The 17,822-nt window shown below is 38.3% G+C and overlaps 1 protein-coding gene across 5 annotated transcripts in view; it reads left to right on the top strand.

Moving 5' to 3' along the window:
* Positions 1 to 15,218, top strand: part of ANP32E (acidic nuclear phosphoprotein 32 family member E) — a 44,077-nt gene extending 28,859 nt beyond the window's left edge. For 4 of the 5 annotated variants that reach the window (XM_049095883.1, XM_025453156.3, XM_049095885.1 and 1 more), the window contains 6 exons: positions 1,483 to 1,632; positions 2,396 to 2,518; positions 3,251 to 3,416; positions 4,951 to 5,126; positions 11,486 to 11,540; positions 12,697 to 15,218. In XM_049095883.1, the coding sequence (XP_048951840.1) occupies positions 1,483 to 1,632; positions 2,396 to 2,518; positions 3,251 to 3,416; positions 4,951 to 5,126; positions 11,486 to 11,540; positions 12,697 to 12,767 (741 nt within the window). In that variant the 3' untranslated portion in view covers positions 12,768 to 15,218. Of the gene's footprint in view, positions 1 to 1,191; positions 1,216 to 1,482; positions 1,633 to 2,395; positions 2,519 to 3,250; positions 3,417 to 4,950; positions 5,127 to 11,485; positions 11,541 to 12,696 lie in introns of those variants that run through there. The other variant, XM_049095886.1, reaches the window with a different exon arrangement.
* Positions 15,219 to 17,822: the final 2,604 nt, after the last annotated feature.

Raw genomic sequence — 17,822 nt, 5'->3', positions numbered from 1 at the left:
AAGGGCAGGGAGGAGGAAACAGTGCTGCTATCATCCCAGAGAGAGCTGGGAGTTTTCTAGGGCCTACTTCTTTGGGGGCTTCAGGAAAACAAGATCAAACACTGCCTTTCAGAAGCACACATTTAGAATACTTTTGTGTGTCTGGGGTTTGGAAAAGTGAATTTGCTGCCCCGCATGCCCCCTTCCGTTTACCTACCCTACCCGTAGTAATTTCCTTTACAATTTTGGGGAGTGCCAGACGTTCGTTGTCTTTTTGCAGCCTCCCCTTCCTCCCCTGTGGTGTAATAACGGTCTCTTATATTTGTATAGCTCTTTACAGTTTACAGAACGCTTTTTGTGTTTGTTATTTACCTTTCTACTTCGGACAGACTTGTAAGGTAGATTGTATTGTTCTAGAATCCAAATTAGTAAATGGAGTCCCAGGGCAGTGAAATTATTTACTCAAGTGGAAGAACTGGTTTTCTGACACCAAATCTAGTGGCCCTCTCTCTCCTCCGCTCAGCTGGACTAGGAGTCAGAAGACTTAGAGTGGAAGCATAGCTCTGTTATACTGTGTGACGGTAGCCAAGGCATTCTTACGCTCTGGACCTTGGCTTCCTTAACTCTAAACAGATCATAGTCCTTCTCTGGTCTCTAAAATAATTATGTCAAAGTCATATTGAAATAGAGAAGGGGGCATTGCTCCTTGTTAATTTTTAGCTCTCAAAATCCTCAAACATATTTTTTTGCACTGGGAGTAGATATCCAGGGTCTCCTGTCTCCCCCTTAGGATTAAGTCCTCTTAGGTCCACACCAGCAAGTTTTGTTGTTTGACCTGATAGGAGGATGCTTCTTCCCCCCCCCCCTCCCCCAATGAGGAGAAGTCTACAAAAATGCTACCAGGGTGTTACAGAGAAATAACATTTTGTCAATGATGTATTGTCCCGAGTGACATTGCTAGGCCCTGCTATTAAGAACAAATACCTCTGAAAGCCAGCTTTCTCAGAATGAGCTTTCGAGCATTTCTTCAGAAGGGTAACAAAAGTATTTTTGAGTTGTGGTGGCATTTATCAAGCAAAGATAAGGGGGTTTAAACTTGAAATGTGAATAAAATAGTTTCCTTTCTTCTCCCTGCTGTTTTGGGGCAGCTCACTTGAATCCTATCCCAGTAGCCTCTGCAGCCCTTCACTGCATAAATATATGCCTTGATGTTGTGAATCCTTATTAGGGGCAGAAGTAAGTTTCACATGGGACCTTTTTCGAAGTTTTATTTTTTATGCGTCAGTGTTGTGAGCAGGCATTGAACTTTTGGTTTAAGTTTAAATTTAAAAGATTAACTTATAATGATGACTTTAGATTGTATTTCAGTTTTTGGTTAGGGAGGAGTGAATGGAAGGGATCTGTGTAAGGGAATTAGTGGTTTTAATATTCACATTGCCAGTTGTCTTGACCCGTCTTTTGCTAAACAGACTGCAACATAATCATTCATTTTCTATCTTACAGGTGACAGAGTTAGTCCTTGATAATTGCCTGTGTGTCAATGGGGAAATTGAAGGCCTGAATGATACTTTTAAAAAACTAGAGTTTCTGAGTATGGCTAATGTGGAACTAAGTTCACTGGCCCGACTGCCCAGCTTAAATAAACTTCGAAAGGTAAGTTGGTATTAAGTGTGAAATCATCATAATTTTGATGCCGAGGGCTAACATGTCTAGGTTTTGGCCAAATGAAACAACCGATCTGCCTTCTAATTAGAAGTTTCTGAATTTCTAGAGATAAGAGAATGGGTTATGCAGGATTTTAGAATCAGCTCTAATACTGCTTTTAGAAATTTAAACATAATAGTGAAATTGCTTTATGACATGAATGTGGATTTATTTATTTTTTAAAATTATTTGTTTATTCATGAGAGACAGAGAGAGGCAGAGACACAGGCAGAGGGAGAAGCAGGCTCCCCGTGAGGAGCCTGATTTGGGACTGGATCCCAGGACCCCGGGATCACAACCTGAGCTGAAGGCAGATGCTCAACCCCTGAGCCACCCAGGTGCCCCATGAATTTGGATTTAATATCTACTAAATGTTTTTCTCTGAAACATAAAATCTACCTATAACCCAACTGGAACCAAATTTGGGGTAGAAGCTTATTATATAGGGGTTCCAATACATTATTTGGTGATTATAGGTAGGAATTTGGAAACTAATAATTTGTAACATTTCTTCTTCAAATTGATATATTTTAAAAAACTGGGGGCGCCTGGCTGGCTCAGTTGGAAGAATGTGTGACTCTTGATCTTGGCATTGGGTTTGAGCTCCATATAGAGTGTAGAGATTACTTAAATAAATAAAAAACTTAAAAAATAATCCGATCTGCCCTAAGCCTTCACCATTGTTTGTTTTTTCTCCATGTTGAATATATAGTTGGAACTTAGTGACAATATAATTTCTGGTGGTTTGGAAGTCCTGGCAGAGAAATGTCCAAATCTTACTTACCTCAATCTGAGTGGAAATAAAATCAAAGATCTCAGTACAGTAGAAGCTCTGGTGAGTGGAAAGTCTCTGGACTTGCTCTTTTTTGGTTGATTTTCTGAGATTTGCTAGTGTTTTTATCTTCACTGATTTATATTTCACTCTTTGAAACTTCTGAATTTCTTATACGTTTTTAAAAGGATCTGCCTTCTCTTCTTTTAGAGTAAACCATTCAGATAAATTTTTAAATCTCTGAGAAATTTATTTTATTAATAACCTCATGAGTTGAATATCTGGTTTTAAACTTCCCAGTATTTTCTTAAATTCTATTCTTTTTCCTTCTTTCTTGATTTAATTTAATTTAATTTAATTTAATTTTATTATTTGCTTCTTTGTTTCCTGGAATGAGATGAAGTGAAACTCAGAAAATTGTTGTTCTGATTTTAAAAAAGCTTGGCAGGAGGTTGAAATTGTTGACAATAAGCTTGACTGGGTTTAAAGCTAACCACATTATTATTGTTGCCTATTTATGCACATATATGGTCAACAAAATATATTGAGTGGCTACTACAGGAAGACTCTAAGCCAGGTGTTGGAAATACAGTGGTGAACAAAATAAACTTCCTATTCTTGTGGAGTTTACATGCAGGTCCTCATAAAGAGAATTGATACGATAACCCTTCTTTATAAAATTTGAAAAATCCAAAAATCATTCTTTTAATATATGTTTTCAGGTCCATGAAATAAAAAGAAATAACATAATATTTAAAATCTTGAAATGTAAGCTTTAACTTTTTACTTTTCCAGCAAAATCTTAAAAATTTGAAAAGTCTTGACTTGTTTAACTGTGAGATCACAAACCTGGAAGATTACAGAGAAAGTATCTTCGAACTGCTGCAGCAAATCACATACTTAGATGGATTTGATCAGGAGGATAACGAAGCACCAGATTCAGAAGAGGAGGATGATGAGGGTAATCATTCTTAATGCTTATAAATACAGGCTCCAGCCTAGCCAGGCAAGTTAGATTGGGCCTGGATATTTAGGTGATAAAAAAAAAAAAAAAAAAAAAAAAAAAAGATGTAAAACAAGAAAAATTACAAAACCCACAGCCCTAATCCTGTATTTCTTATTTTAGATTGCTGATAGCTTTGGGGAATTTAATGATTATTATGCTATCAAGCTATGTGAAATTTTTTTTTTTAAGGATTTTATTTGAGAGAGAGAACAAGAGAGAGCACAAGCAGAGGAAGTGGCAGAGGGAGAGGGAGAAGCAGGCTCCCCATTGAGCAGGGAATCCCATGTGGGGCTCAATCCCAGGACCCCAGGATCATGATCAGAGCTGAAGGCAGATGCCCAACTGACTGAGCCACCTGGGCGCCCTCAAGCTCTGAAATTTTGTATCTGTATGAACTTGTTTAATGACCACCTAGTAAAAGTGGCAACTTTTAAAATAGTACTTTTTTTTTTTTTAAAGGAATCATTTCTTGTAGTGTTATCCATAATAGTCAAGAAATAGAAACAACCCAAATGGCCTATCGACTGATGGAGAAACAAAATGTGATATATCCATACAGTGAAACATTATTGATTCAGTCATAAGAATGAATGAAGCACTGATACATGCTCTTGCATTGAAATCATTCTATGAAGTAAAAGAAGCCAGACACAAAAGGCCACATTTTGTATGACTCCATTTGTATGAAATGTCCAGAATAGGCAAATCCATAGAAACAGAAAGTAGGATAATGGTTGCCAGGGCTGGGTGAGAGGAGAATGGGGAGTGACTGTTAATGACTGGGTTTTTTTTGAGAGGGAGAGGGGAGGTGATGGAAACGTTCTAGAATTAGGTAGTGAATATATATGATTGGATAAGTGGGTGACTAACAGATCAGATGATGGAATGGCTGTTGTTAGTAATGGGACACTGATTACTCTTGGTTGAAAATCATTTTTACTATAAAAAGAAATCTGATGGACAAACAATATTAGAAAATGATAGAATGATAGAGAAGTGGGTTTTGAGATGTCCATAAGGTAAAACAAACTTTAGTGCATGTAATATTTTAATGAAAATCTGTACGTTGGAAATATTTCAGTATTTAGAAACCATAGTTCTCAAATAGTAAATATGGATGTTGTGAAAGGGAAATCTTTTTTTTTTTTTTTTAAGATTTATTTATTTATTTAGAGAGCGAGCGAGCGCACACAGGTGAACAAGTGGGGAGAGGGGCAAAGGGAGAGAGTCAAGCAAACCTCCTTACTTGAGGGCAGAGCCTGAGACCATGACCTGAACTGAAATCAAGAGTTGGACACTTAACCATCTGAGCCACCCAGGCACCCCCTGTAAAAGGAAAATCTTAAAAAAAGAAAATATCCCTGAGATAGTTTCCACCTTCCCATTGGCTTTAGAGTTTGAAGTGATTGGGGCAAGGGCAGATAGGCTTAAAGTACTAGCAAGAAACATTTGCTCAGCCACTCACTCATCTTTTAAAATATTTTTAAAGATGGAGATGAAGATGATGAAGAGGAAGAAGATGAAGCTGGTCCACCTGAAGAATATGAAGAAGAAGAGGAGGAAGAAGAGGAGGATGAGGATGAGGATGAGGATGAAGCGGGCTCGGAATTGGGAGAGGGAGAAGAGGAAGTGGGCCTATCATATTTAATGAAAGAAGAAATCCAGGTGAATAGGCATTTCTTTATTACTAAATAAAGTAATTATTTAGGCATAAAGCCAAGGTCTATAAATAGTTCAGTTGTGAAGAAATCTGAAAATTGTTACTAACTTGCAGGTCTGAGCGTGTCTATCTGTCATTTTTCCTACTGTCCCCTGGCTCAAACTGTATCTAGGGCAGCCTGGGTGGCTCAGCGGTTTAGCGCTGCCTTCAGCCCAGGGTGTGATCCTGGAGACCTGGGATCGAGTCCCACGTCGGGTTCCCTGCATGGAGCCTACTTCTCCCTCTGCCTGTGTCTCTGCCTCTCTCTGTGTGTCTCTCATGAATAAATAAATAAAATATTAAAAAAAAACAAAACTGTATACAGATCATCATAAGCACCTATGGTTTTACCACCTAGGTATCTTGAAAATCCATTCTGCCCAGAGCAGCAGGGTTCATGGAAACATTTTACAAAAGTTTCTGAGCTTCAGCTTCTGCATTTATAGAACTGAAAATAATATCAACCTCTTAGGCTCTTTTCAGGGTTTAACAAGAGAATATAGGTAAATTATCTAGTCCCTGGCACATCGTAGGCCCTCAGCAACACTTTCCCTCTAATTATTTTTTGTTTATGGTTTTGTTGTAGTTTTCCAAATGGCCTCTTAAATACAGTGTCACCACTTAGGTGTATCCTTCACAGTCTGTGCTTGCTTGCTTAGTCTGAATGCAAATGTGATCATATCACTGCCCTGCTTGAAACAATTTAATGTTTCCCTGTTGCCACCAAAATATATACAAGACCCATCACTATCTAGTCCCTGTTTGCCTCTCTAGCCTCTTCTCCCTCAATTTTATTTTATTTATTTTATTTTATTTTATTTTATTTTATTTTATTTATTTTATTTTATTTTATTTTATTATTTTATTTTATTTTATTTTATTTTATTTTATTTTATTTTATTTTATTTATTTTATTCTATTTTATTTTATTTTTAAAAATTTTTATTTATTTATGATAGCCACACAGAGAGAGAGAGAGGCAGAGACACAGGCAGAGGGAGAAGCAGGCTCCATGCACCGGGAGCCCGATGTGGGATTCGATCCCGGGTCTCCAGGATCGCGCCCTGGGCCAAAGGCAGGCGCTAAACCGCTGCGCCACCCAGGGATCCCCCTCAATTTTAAATTAAATCCTCACACTAAGCTGTTTCTTGCCTTTCTGTCTGAAGATACATTGTTTACTCTTAATCTGAAATGACTTGCTACTCATGCTCTCTGATGAATGCTTTTTTTTTTAACTGAGGTAAACATAAATATAGTTAAAGCCTGTAAAGTGCACGGATTTTATGTACAAGTTCACATTTTACTTATGTGTATACTTGTATGACTACCACCCAAATCATGACTCAGTTCTGGAGTTGCCTCATTATTGAAACTTTATCTATAATTTTTTATACTCCTTCCTTCATTACCTTTTTTTTTTTTTTTTTAAGATTTTATTTATGAGAAAAACAGAGAGAGAGAGAGAGAGGCAGAGATATAGGCAGAGGGAGAAGCAGGTTCTCCGCAAGGAGCCCAGTGTGGGACTCGATCCCGGATTCCAGGATCAGGACCTGAGCCGAAGGCAGATGCTCAACTGCTGAGCCATCCAGGCATCCCCCTTCGTTACCTTTGAATCTTGGTTAGTCTTCTCTTGCTCATAGATACTTTTGTAAAAACTTGTTTACTTGGCTACTTTCTACTAGATGGCGAGTTCCATAAAGGGAGGGTCATCTGTCTTTATATCTCAGTGTCTAGTACATTAACAGGGACATAGTAAGCTCACAGGAAGTGTCAGTTGACTTGAATAAATGATCTTTTGCCCCTGGGAATTACTATTTCCTCCTAATGTTTTTAAATTACTGAGTTTGTTTGCATAATTCAGAGTTTTTTATTAAAAATATCTCTTACTTAGGGCAGCCCCGGTGGCACAGTGGTTTGGCGCTGCCTGCAGCCCGGGGTGTGATCCTGGAGAACTGGGATCGAGTCCCGCGTCGGGTTCCCTGCATGGAGCCTGCTTCTCCCTCTGCCTGTGTCTCTGCCTTTCTCTCTCTGTGTCTCTATGAATAAATAAATAAAGCCGAAAAAAATATATCTCTAATTTAGACTAGAAATTATTAGTATTCTTATTTGTTCTCCTAAGGACTTTTACATTGGTTAGATAATATCCCTGATCAGTGATAATTTTTCTCTGATACCATTTTATTTTATTTTTTAATTTTTTTTAAGATTTTATTTATTCATTCATGGGAGACACACACACACAGAGAGAGAGAGAGAGAGAGAGGCAGAGACACAGGCAGAGGGAGAAGCAGGCTCCAAACAGGGAGCCTGACGTGGGATTCCATCCCAGGTCTCCAGGATCATACCCCAGGTCGAAGGCGGCTCTAAACCACTGGGCCACTGGGGCTCCCTGTTTTTAATATTTTTAATTAGTTGTGTTGTAACCTTATGTTTAGAAGGTGAGAGTCAGTAGAAGCTTCCGAGACTATCAAGATTCAAGAAAGAAAGTAGAAGGAGATAGAAATGGGATTTGATTAGCTATTTTTGGTTTGAGTATTCTTTTTATTTCAGTTACTCTTCAGAGGTAAGGAATTAATATGTAAAAAGATGGACTTTATGTTTGTGTAGTACACTTCATTAAAAATGGGGGTGGAGGCTTTAGAAGAATTGGAAATAGTGGTGCTCCTGTACTATACATAGTATAGTGAGGAAACATGGATTTCCCATTAGTTAGGAAGAGACCATAGTTTCTACTGAATAAGCCTTTGGTGAAAGCAGAGTTTTTATTGAGGGATATTATCTAAAATGATATTAAAAACTAAAGGCTTAGATGATGGCTATACTTGGCAGTGAGCATAGCTTTAGGTAAAGACTTGTTGAGTCACCCTGTTGTACACCTGAAACTAAGGTGACATCGTGTGTCAACTATATTTCAATTTAAAAAAAGGCTTAAAAATGTGAATCAGTTAATGTAACCATATATATATATATTTAAAGATTTTATTCATTTATTCATGAGAGACACAGAGAGAGTGAGAGAAGCAGAGACATAGGCAGAGGGAGGAGCAGGCTCCATGGAGGGAGCTTGATATGGGACTCGATCCCAGGACTCTGGGATCACACCCTGCGTCAAAGGCAGACGCTCAACCAATAAGCCACCCAAGTGTCCCCATATTTTGTTTAAAAATCTGGAGAAGCAATTAGCTATTGAGAATGAGAGACACACAGAGAAAGGCAGAGATGTAGGCAGAGGGAGAAGTGGAGAAGTAGACTTCCTCTGGGGAGCCCAGTGCAGGACTCGATCCCAGGACCCCAGGATCACACCCTGAGCCAAAGGCAAATGCTCAACTGAGCCACCCAGGTGTTCCTATGTTCCTTTTTATTAAAAAAAAAAAATTATATATATATATATATATGATAGAGCACAAGCAGTGGGAGAGGGAGAGGGAGCCTGATGTGGGTTTTGATCCTAAAACCCTGGGATCATAACTCAAGCTGAAGACAGACACTTAACTGACTGAGCCACCTGTTGTACCCTTATTGTGGTTCCTTTTTATATTATTGGCCTACCCCATTTATTCCTTTTCTTCCTTGTATCTTTTTATGTTTTCATTTTTACTTTTTTCCCCTCCTTGTATTTTTTTTTTAAGGTTTTATTTATTTACTCATGAGAGACACACACACACACACACACAGAGGCAGAGACACAGGCAGAGGGAGAAGCAAGGTCCATGCAGGAAGCCCAACGTGGGACTCCATCCTGGGTCTCCAGGATCACGCCCTGGGCCTAAGGCGGTGCTAAACCGCTGAGCCACTGGGGCTGCCCCGCTCCTTGTATCTTGATGATGTCCTGGTATAGAATGCTTTTCAGTGTTTGAACTGATTGTATAAGATTGATTTCTTTTTTTTCCAGAGAGATAGATAGATAGATAGATAGATTTATTTATTTATTTATTTATTTATTTATTTATTTATCTATCTATCTATCTATTCATTCATTCATTCATTCATTCATTCATTCATTCATTCATGAGAGACAGAGACAGAGAGAGAGAGGCAGAGACACAGGCAGAGGGAGAAGCAGGCTCCATGCAGGGAGCCTGATGTGGGACTTGATCCTTGGTCTCCAGGATCAGGCCCTGGGCTGAAGGCATCGCTTAAAGCGCTGAGCCCCCCGGGCTGCCCTAAGATTGATTTCTGATAGAAGTGTTGTGCAATTGAGTTTCTCAGGATTCTCGCTACGTGGTGGGAAATTAGGTTCTGTTTAGTATTTCTATTTTTTTATCCTTTTTTTTTTTTTTAAGATTTTATTTATTCATAGAGACAGAGAGAGAGAGAGAGAGGCAGAGACACAGGAAGAGGGAGAAGCAGGCTCCATGCAGGGAGCCTGATGTGGAACTAGATCCCAGGACTCTAGGATCATGCCCTGAGCCAAAGGCAGATGCTCAACCACTGAGCCACCCAGGCATCCCGTTTAGTATTTCTAGATACAAATGGGGCTGTGGATACTGTAAAAAGGATGAGTTGTCCAAGTTTTCCCCTAGCAACCCAGCAGTTCTTGACATTTGCCTATTAAAGTATTTTAAGGAGCATACTGCTTTTGTGGGGTTGGAAGGGAAACCCTAGATTGGTTCCCCCCCTTTTTTTTTCCCCAAGCATATGTAGAACTCAACTGTTTGGAACATGGCAGTAAGTGTAAAAGGCCCCTGAGTAGCCAAAATATAGTAACAAAACACATTTTCTTTCCAGGAGCTGTTATTCTAAACCTATTTTCTCTTCTATATTCAATATAATAAGCTTGTCGATATATTTTCTGAATCCAAAGCAGATTAAAATTCAAGTGGTAACTTACTACAAAAGAGAAGACATGAAAACTAGGAAAAGATACAATTCAAAGAAGAGGCCAGGGTCATTTTTAAAAGGAGAAAACTAGGGCAGCCCAAGTAGCTCAGCGGTTTAGTGCTGTCCCCTCTGGCCCAGAGTGTGATCCTGGAGACCCAGGATCGAGTCCCATATCGGCTCCCTGCAGGGAGCCTGCTTTTCCCTCTGCCTGTGTCTCTGCCTTTCTCTCTCTCTCTCTGTCTCTCATGAATAAATAAATAAAATCTTAAAAATAAAATAAAAGGAGAAAACTGTCCTACATATATTGATAGGCTCCGAAAGAATCGGCATATACTAATTAGGTTTGTGTTCATGATCAAATGATTATGACTGAGTATTCAAGAGAAACGTTTGTTTGGTTTAGCATAAAATGGTAAAAGTGCAGTTTAGAGATTTGTATCCCAATTGGTTAAAGTAAAAAAAAAAAGTTTTGATGTTTCAAGGCTATGTTTACATCTTAGCTATCTAGAACAGCTCCTTCCACAAAAGTTGTAGATCAAGTTTTGTGATTTTATTGACATTGCTATTTCGACGTGTAGATTTGTATTTATTTATTTATTTTCTTAAATAAATAAGTTTATTTCTTTTCTTAAAAGATTTATTTATTTATTCATTCATGAGAGACACAGACTGAGAGAGAGAGAGGCAGAGATATAGGCAGAGGGAGAAGCAGGCTCCTCACAGGGAGCCTGATGTGGGACTCAGTCCCGGATCCCACGATCATGACCTGAGCCGAAGGCAGGCACCCAAACACTGTGCCACCCAGGCGTCCCAATGTGTAGATATTTAGATGTAGAAGGAACTTATACATCTTCTGGATGAATACTGTCTTTTATTGTTTGGAAAACTACGGTCCAGGGAGATTGAGTGATTTATTCAATGCATATAACTATGTTGGCGCTAGGATTCAGGTAATTCCTGTCTTACTCTATAAAATAGAAAACTTTTCTTTGAAATTGTCTAAAGTTACTCTGTCCATTATAGTAGTCACTGAGCACATTTGGTTATTTAAGTTCAAATAAAATGAAAAATTCAGTTCCTCATTTGTACTGATCACATTTTTTACTTTATTTTGTTTAAAGATTTTTTATTAAGTAATCTCTACACCCAATGTGGAGCTTGAATTCACAGCCTTGAGATCAAGACTTGTATGCTCTACTGAGCCAGCCAGGCACCCCTGTACTGGTCACATTTTAAGTGCTCAGTAGCCACATGTGGACAGTACAGATACAGAACATTTCCATTGTTGCAGAAAGTTTTTTTGAACAGTGTCAGTCTAAAATATAACTTACTTTCATAAACCAGATTTAGTTGGGTTCTTAAAGAAGACCTATATAAGTTAGGTAGAGGTTGTTAGAACACAGGATAACTATAGTTTTTTTGTTCTTGTTGGAATGAATAACTACCAAACAGTGAAAAATGTGTCATGGCTTTTTATTCTCAAACTGAATATTTGGTTTTTAAGGATGAAGAAGATGATGATGATTACGTTGAAGAAGGGGAAGAAGAGGAAGAAGAGGGTGAGTTACATTATCTGCAAAAAATCCCAACATTAAAGTTATAGCTATTATTCACGTACTTTAAAGAATGAGTTTATAGTTCAAATTATTACTGATCTTTGATTTGATTTTGGTAACATAGAGCACTTTGAGGGATGTAAAACCTTTTTTTTTTTTTTTTTTTTTTTTTGAGAGAAAGAAAGAGCCTGAGTGATAATGGAGGTTGGCAGGAGAGAGAGAATCTTAAGCAGGCTCCAGGCTCAGTGTAGAGCCTGATGTGGGTCTCGATCTCAAGACCCTGAGATCATGACCTGAGCCGAAATCAAGAGTTGGACACTTAGCCCACTGAGCCTCTTAGGCACCCTGAGATGTAAAACCTTTCTTGAAAGAGTAATTTTCTCAAGGCATTTAATAATTTCATTTAAAAAAACCACCCAGCCTATAACATTTCTTTCTTTCTTTTTTTTTTTTTTTTTTAAAGATTTTATTTATTTATTCACGAGAAACAGAGAGAGACAGAGAGACAGAGAGAGAGAGGGGCAGAGACACAGGCAGAGGGAGAAGCAGTTTCCATGGAAGGAGCCCAATGCAGGACTCGATCCCGGGTCTCCAGGATCACACCCTGGGCCGAAGGCAGGCGCTAAACTGCTGAACCACCCAGGGATCCCCCCCACGCCTTTTCCCCTTTTTTCTTAAAGATTTTATTAACATTTATTTCTATAACCGGTATGAACAGAGATAAGAGAGAACCTTGAGCTTAATTTATTATTTTCTTAGGTCTTTCATTTTGAAGAAGGTGAAGCCATATATCTAAGAGAAGAGCTGTTTTATTTCCAGATTACAGCCTTTTCAGATTTGCTTTCTAGTACTCATTACCTAGGCCTTCCATAATAAGTTTAAAAATTTACTAATGATTCTCTTTTATTGACAAGCCCCTGGGTTCTTGATCTGTACTTCATGATTTGGCCACAAGGGTGCACAGCAAACTGTCATTGTTTATGGATTTCTAAATCTATTAAGTCTGTTCAGTACACTGAAGTTAAATTCAGAGAGGAAACAATGTATAATTTTTTATGCCAGTAAGTTTTCACTAAGATAGATTCAAAACTTTGTAATTTAGCAGATATTCATTTGGTAAAATTGAGTATTTTACTGGTTTTTTTCACTCTTTTTTCAGAAGAAGAAGGTCTTCGAGGGGAAAAAAGGAAACGAGATGCTGAAGATGATGGAGATGAAGAAGATGACTAGATCATTCTAAGACCAGATTCCCTAATGTTCCTGGGTGTGCAATAGAGTGATCACATCTTCTTTGTTTCTTCATGTACCATAGCGATCCCTACAGAAGATAACCTGTAACTTTTTATAGGAAAAGTGTGGTTTTACTATTTTTGCCTTATCATTCCAAATAAGATTTACTAGTCTGTTAATGATCATATTGTATGTAGAGAAAAAAATTTTCATTGACCCCATTGTGAAATTCTCTAGCAATTTATTTAGAATCTTCATTTTTCTCATTCAAGCTCACTGTATTAGTTATTTTTAGCCCATAATTAAAAACATGATCACTTTTACACAGGCGTAGTTTGGTGCATTTCATTTATAAGGTTTTAAAGTTATTTATAAGTTAACTGAAATCACAGTCGGCTGGAATATGAAATGAAAATAATCTCTTGACTGATAAGTTGGTTATATTTTTAGAGGTGACCCAGAGATCTCTAGCTTGAAGGCAATGACCTTTTGGGGGAGGGCTAAGGGTATTTGGGTGCTTTTTTGTCACATCAGTAACTTAGAAAGTAGGAAAATAGCAAAGGTTCTATTCAACAATATAGTTCATGGCTTTTGTGGAGGCTTCTGAAACCTTTTAAGCCAGGTGACTAATATTTTATTTTTGAAGGAAAATTGCTTATACTAAGTTCAGATTCATGCAGCTGAGCCTTTGTTTTTCAAGCTGAAGATCACAAAATATCAACGGTTGTTTATTTTGTTTTCAAGTGCACATTCTTTATTTTCCTCCCAGCTATTCCTTTATGATGACTTCCATTTCTTGTTTCACCCCCCGCCCTTTTTTTTAAAGATTTTATTTATTTATTCATGACAGACACAGAGAGGGGCAGAGACACAAGCAGGCTCCATGCAGGGAGCCTGACATGGGACTCGGTCCTGCGTCTCCAGGATCAGGCCCTGGGCTGAAGGCGGCGCTAAATCGCTGGGCCATGGGGGCTGTCCCCCTCCCTCTATCTCAAAAATGTTGGGAAACTTATGGCTACCAAGGAAAAACTTTATTTAGTCTTTTACACTTTAACCACCTTTTCAGACTGTCTCATTTTTAAATAAGCTAAGTGAAAAAAATAGAATATTTTCTGAGATACAAATATTATCAATACAGTATTTGCAATAGATTCTGCTTATTGTAAATCTTTCTTGGTTGAGAAGATGTACAGACTGTATTAATAGGGTAAAGAAGGAAAAGCAGAGGAAGCTTTCAGAAGCAGCATTAATGTTCCTCAAAAGTCTGAACAATTGCCTGCCGATAATTAATGAGACATGCAAGTCAAATTTTCAAGTTAGCTTCCCAAATGATTTAGATACCACACTTCAAAATATTTCTAATTTTTCTGAGTAGAACCTTTAATTATTCTTCCTATAGTTTTAAGGTATTACCAGATATAGCATTTAATTGGAATATACTGGGCAGTTGGAAAAATATTTGAAAGTAAATATTAAAATTAAGATTTGTTTCCAAGTGGAAGTCCATTAAAAATAGAAAGATATTTGGGTTGGGTGTGTTTCTTTACATGGCTACTAAATATAATAATATGAGTAGACAAGTATATCTCCCTTTTTTGTCGTGGAGGCTCCATGCTCAAGGCAATTGCTTTTTAATACTTGGCTAAATTGTTTTCCCCTTTGTTTTGAATATCTGTAAGCTTTTTTAAAGTTAGCATCAGCAAATTAATTGAAGTTATACTTCTATACTGGGACACATTTAAATTACTGAGTAAAGAATTTATTTTTCAGTTTCAGATGTATGACTTGGGGTTTTAAAGTAAAAATTACAAAGTTATTTGTGAGTAAACTAAAGTTGCACAAGTGACTGAAATAAAACTTGTGGAATAGGTTTAGTGGGGAGATTGAAATCTCCAAAAGGCCAACATTTTACTCCTTTTTTAATAGTTGAAATACCCTGTTTTAGTCCCTAAGAATTCTCATTGCATAGTATATGCCAGACTATAAAATACTTATTTTTAAAATGAAATCTATATATTGACTTTCTTATCAATCATCTTATTGTGCAATCAAAATTAGATTTCTTTGATTTGAAAACAACATTTAGAGCCTCCAAATAACTTTTCAAAGACTTATTCAGCTTTGTGGGTGGTATTTTCATGCAAACAAGTAAGGGTGGGTTTTATATTTTGTAGAAGTTTTTGGTCCTATTTTAATGCTCTTTGTATGGCAGTATGTATATAGTGTGTTAAATTCCTCAAAACTCTTCTTTAAAAACTTTGAAGTTAATACTTTTGTGTAACTGTGTTTTGAATAAAGCCATGACAGTGTTTAAAAAAAAAATGCAGCACTCCTGATTATTTTTATTGTTTCTGACTGTTTCAAACCTGTTTTTTTTTCTGTGACTGCTGTAATTTAAATTAAAGTTTTTGAAATTGAATTGCTTCAAATAAATGGAAGATTTGTTGTTAATATTAGTTTCAGTGTATGACATTCACTTTTTGAACACCACTACTGGGGACTTTGAGGGTCTTTTTAAAAACAGAAACAGCTTGGGAGGTAGGCATTACAATTTTTTTTTTAAATTTTTTATTTATTTATGATAGGCACACAGTGAGAGAGAGAGAGAGGCAGAGACACAGGCAGAGGGAGAAGCAGGCTCCATGCACCGGGAGCCCGACGTGGGATTCGATCCCGGGTCTCCAGGATCGCGCCCTGGGCCAAAGGCAGGCGCCAAACCGCTGCGCCACCCAGGGATCCCCGGCATTACAATTTAATAGTTTAACTCGTCATCTGCCTTACTAACTTTTGTCCAAGAAGGAGAAAAAATTCTGGATTCCCTTAATTTTCCTTTTGGAGTTGCAAATTGAGCCAGTACCTTTTTTTTTTTTCCTTAAGACTTTATTTATTTATTCATGAGAGACACTGAGGGAGAGGCAAAGACATAGAGGGAGAGGTGGGCTCCCTTTGGGGAGCCCGATATAGGACCTGGGTCCTGGGATCATGACCTGAGCCAAAGGCAGACGCTCAACCACTGAGCCACCCAGGTGCCCTGAGCCAGTACTTTTTGTATTTTGAAGTAATAACTGGGCAGCCCTGGTGGTTTAGCGGTTTAGTGCCACCTTCAGGCCAGGGTGTGATCCTGGAGACTTGGGATCGAGTCCCAGGTCAGGTTCCCTGTATGGAGCAGACAACTCTGGAATGTAACTTACAAAGTCAAGACACAAATACAGTAAGTAATGTTTTTGTGATTGCTTACAGTGTAATATTGAAAAGGCATTAAAAAAAAAAGATTTTATTTATTCATGAGAGAGACAGAATGAGAGAGGCAGAGACATAGGCAGAGGGAGAAGCCGGCTCTTCACAGGAAATCCAATGTGGGAGTTGATACCAGGACCCAGGATCACACCCTGAGCTGAAGGCAGGTTCCCAGCTGCCGAGCCACCCAGGTGTTCCTATATGGCATTTTTTTTTTTAAGATTTTATTAATTTATTCATGAGAAACAGAGAGAGAGAGAGGCAGGCTCCATGCAGGGAGCCCAATGTGGGACTCCAGGACCATGCCCTGAGCCAAAGGCAGATGCTCAACCGCTGAGCCACCCAGGGATCCGAAAAGGCATTTTAATTACAGAACTTTGCTCCTCGAGAGATGGAAAATATTGAAGTATATCTCAATTACAGAAATCGTTTATTAAACAATTTTTACATCTTTAAAATTTCAAAACCTTCTTCCTTCCCCTTGGTTAAAGAAAATGATGGAACTACACTAAAAGTCTTTTTGGTGGTGCTAAACAATGAGGCAATTCTGTGAGAGATTGTGATTCAAACCACTTTAGTAATGCTTATTCCTTCTGTATTTTATTTTATTTTTTAAAATATTTTATTTATTTATAGAGACAGAGAGAGGCAGAGACACAGGCAGAGGGAGAAGCAGGCCCCATGCAGAGTCCAGGGTCTCCAGGATCACGCCCTGGGCTGCAGGCGGCACCGCTGTGCCACCGGGGCTACCCTCCTTCTGTATTTTAAAGAGAGGCGTTGGAACATGTGACATTCTCCCAGTTGCTGAAAATTTCCTCTATGTTCCTAGTACTGGATGCAAAGATTCTGCAGCTGTTTCTTAATAATTGCATTCTACTACTGCATTCCTTTTTCATGTACTAATCAGCCTAAGATTTGAAAACCTGGCTTGGGTAATTTGGCCTGAGGCAGCTATTTGTGCTAGTCTGTTGATCAGCCCTAACTTGAAAGAGAATGGGTTATGCCACAAAATGGAAATTACAAAGTGGGTTGATCTCCAGGAGCATCTTTAAAAAGACTTTATATACTGGTAAAATAGTTTTATTTCATACAGATCTAATCCTTTTTGGGTGGTAAGACTGAAGCAGGGCTACCCCATAACAGCAATTCTGATTAAGCATCAGAAGCAACTACGACTTACTCAAATTTATGAATACAAATAGTCAAATTTTTGCTTCAGGCATCATTTGGACCTGGTTACTTATAAAATGGGCACATCCACATTACTGGTCAGTATTGATACAGGCCATCAAATAGGCACATAGCACTGGTGAAAAAAAAAATTCCAGCTGTTAAGTAGTAACTGAAACTGGGGTACCTGGATGGCTCAGTAGTTGAGCATCTGCTTTCAGCCCAGATCCTGGGATCAAGTCCCACATCAGGCTCCCAGTGGGGAGCCTGCTTCTCTCTCTGCCTATGTCTCTGTTTCTTCCCTGTGTGTCTCATGAATAAATTTTTAAAAAAATCTTTAAAAAAACTGGGCAGCCCAGGTGGCCCGGCGGTTTGGCGCCTGCCTTCGGCCCAGGGCATGGTCCTGGAGACCCAGGATCGAATCCATCAGGCTCTCTGCATGGAGCTTGCTTCTCTCTCTGCCTGTGTTTCTGCCTCTCTCTGTGTGTCTCTCATGAATGAATAAATAAAATCTTTAAGAAAAAAAATCTTAAAAAAAGAACTGACATTAAACTCTTCCTTATTTTCTGTAATTCTCCTATTAAATATTCAGATGGCACCACCTTGTGGATGAAGGCCACGATCTGTGCCTCCACTTGAGTTGGATAA

This window comes from Canis lupus, chromosome 17, assembly GCF_003254725.2.
Source record: "Canis lupus dingo isolate Sandy chromosome 17, ASM325472v2, whole genome shotgun sequence".
Lineage (NCBI taxonomy): Eukaryota > Metazoa > Chordata > Mammalia > Carnivora > Canidae > Canis > Canis lupus.
This window is presented reverse-complemented; position numbering and strand designations above follow the sequence as displayed.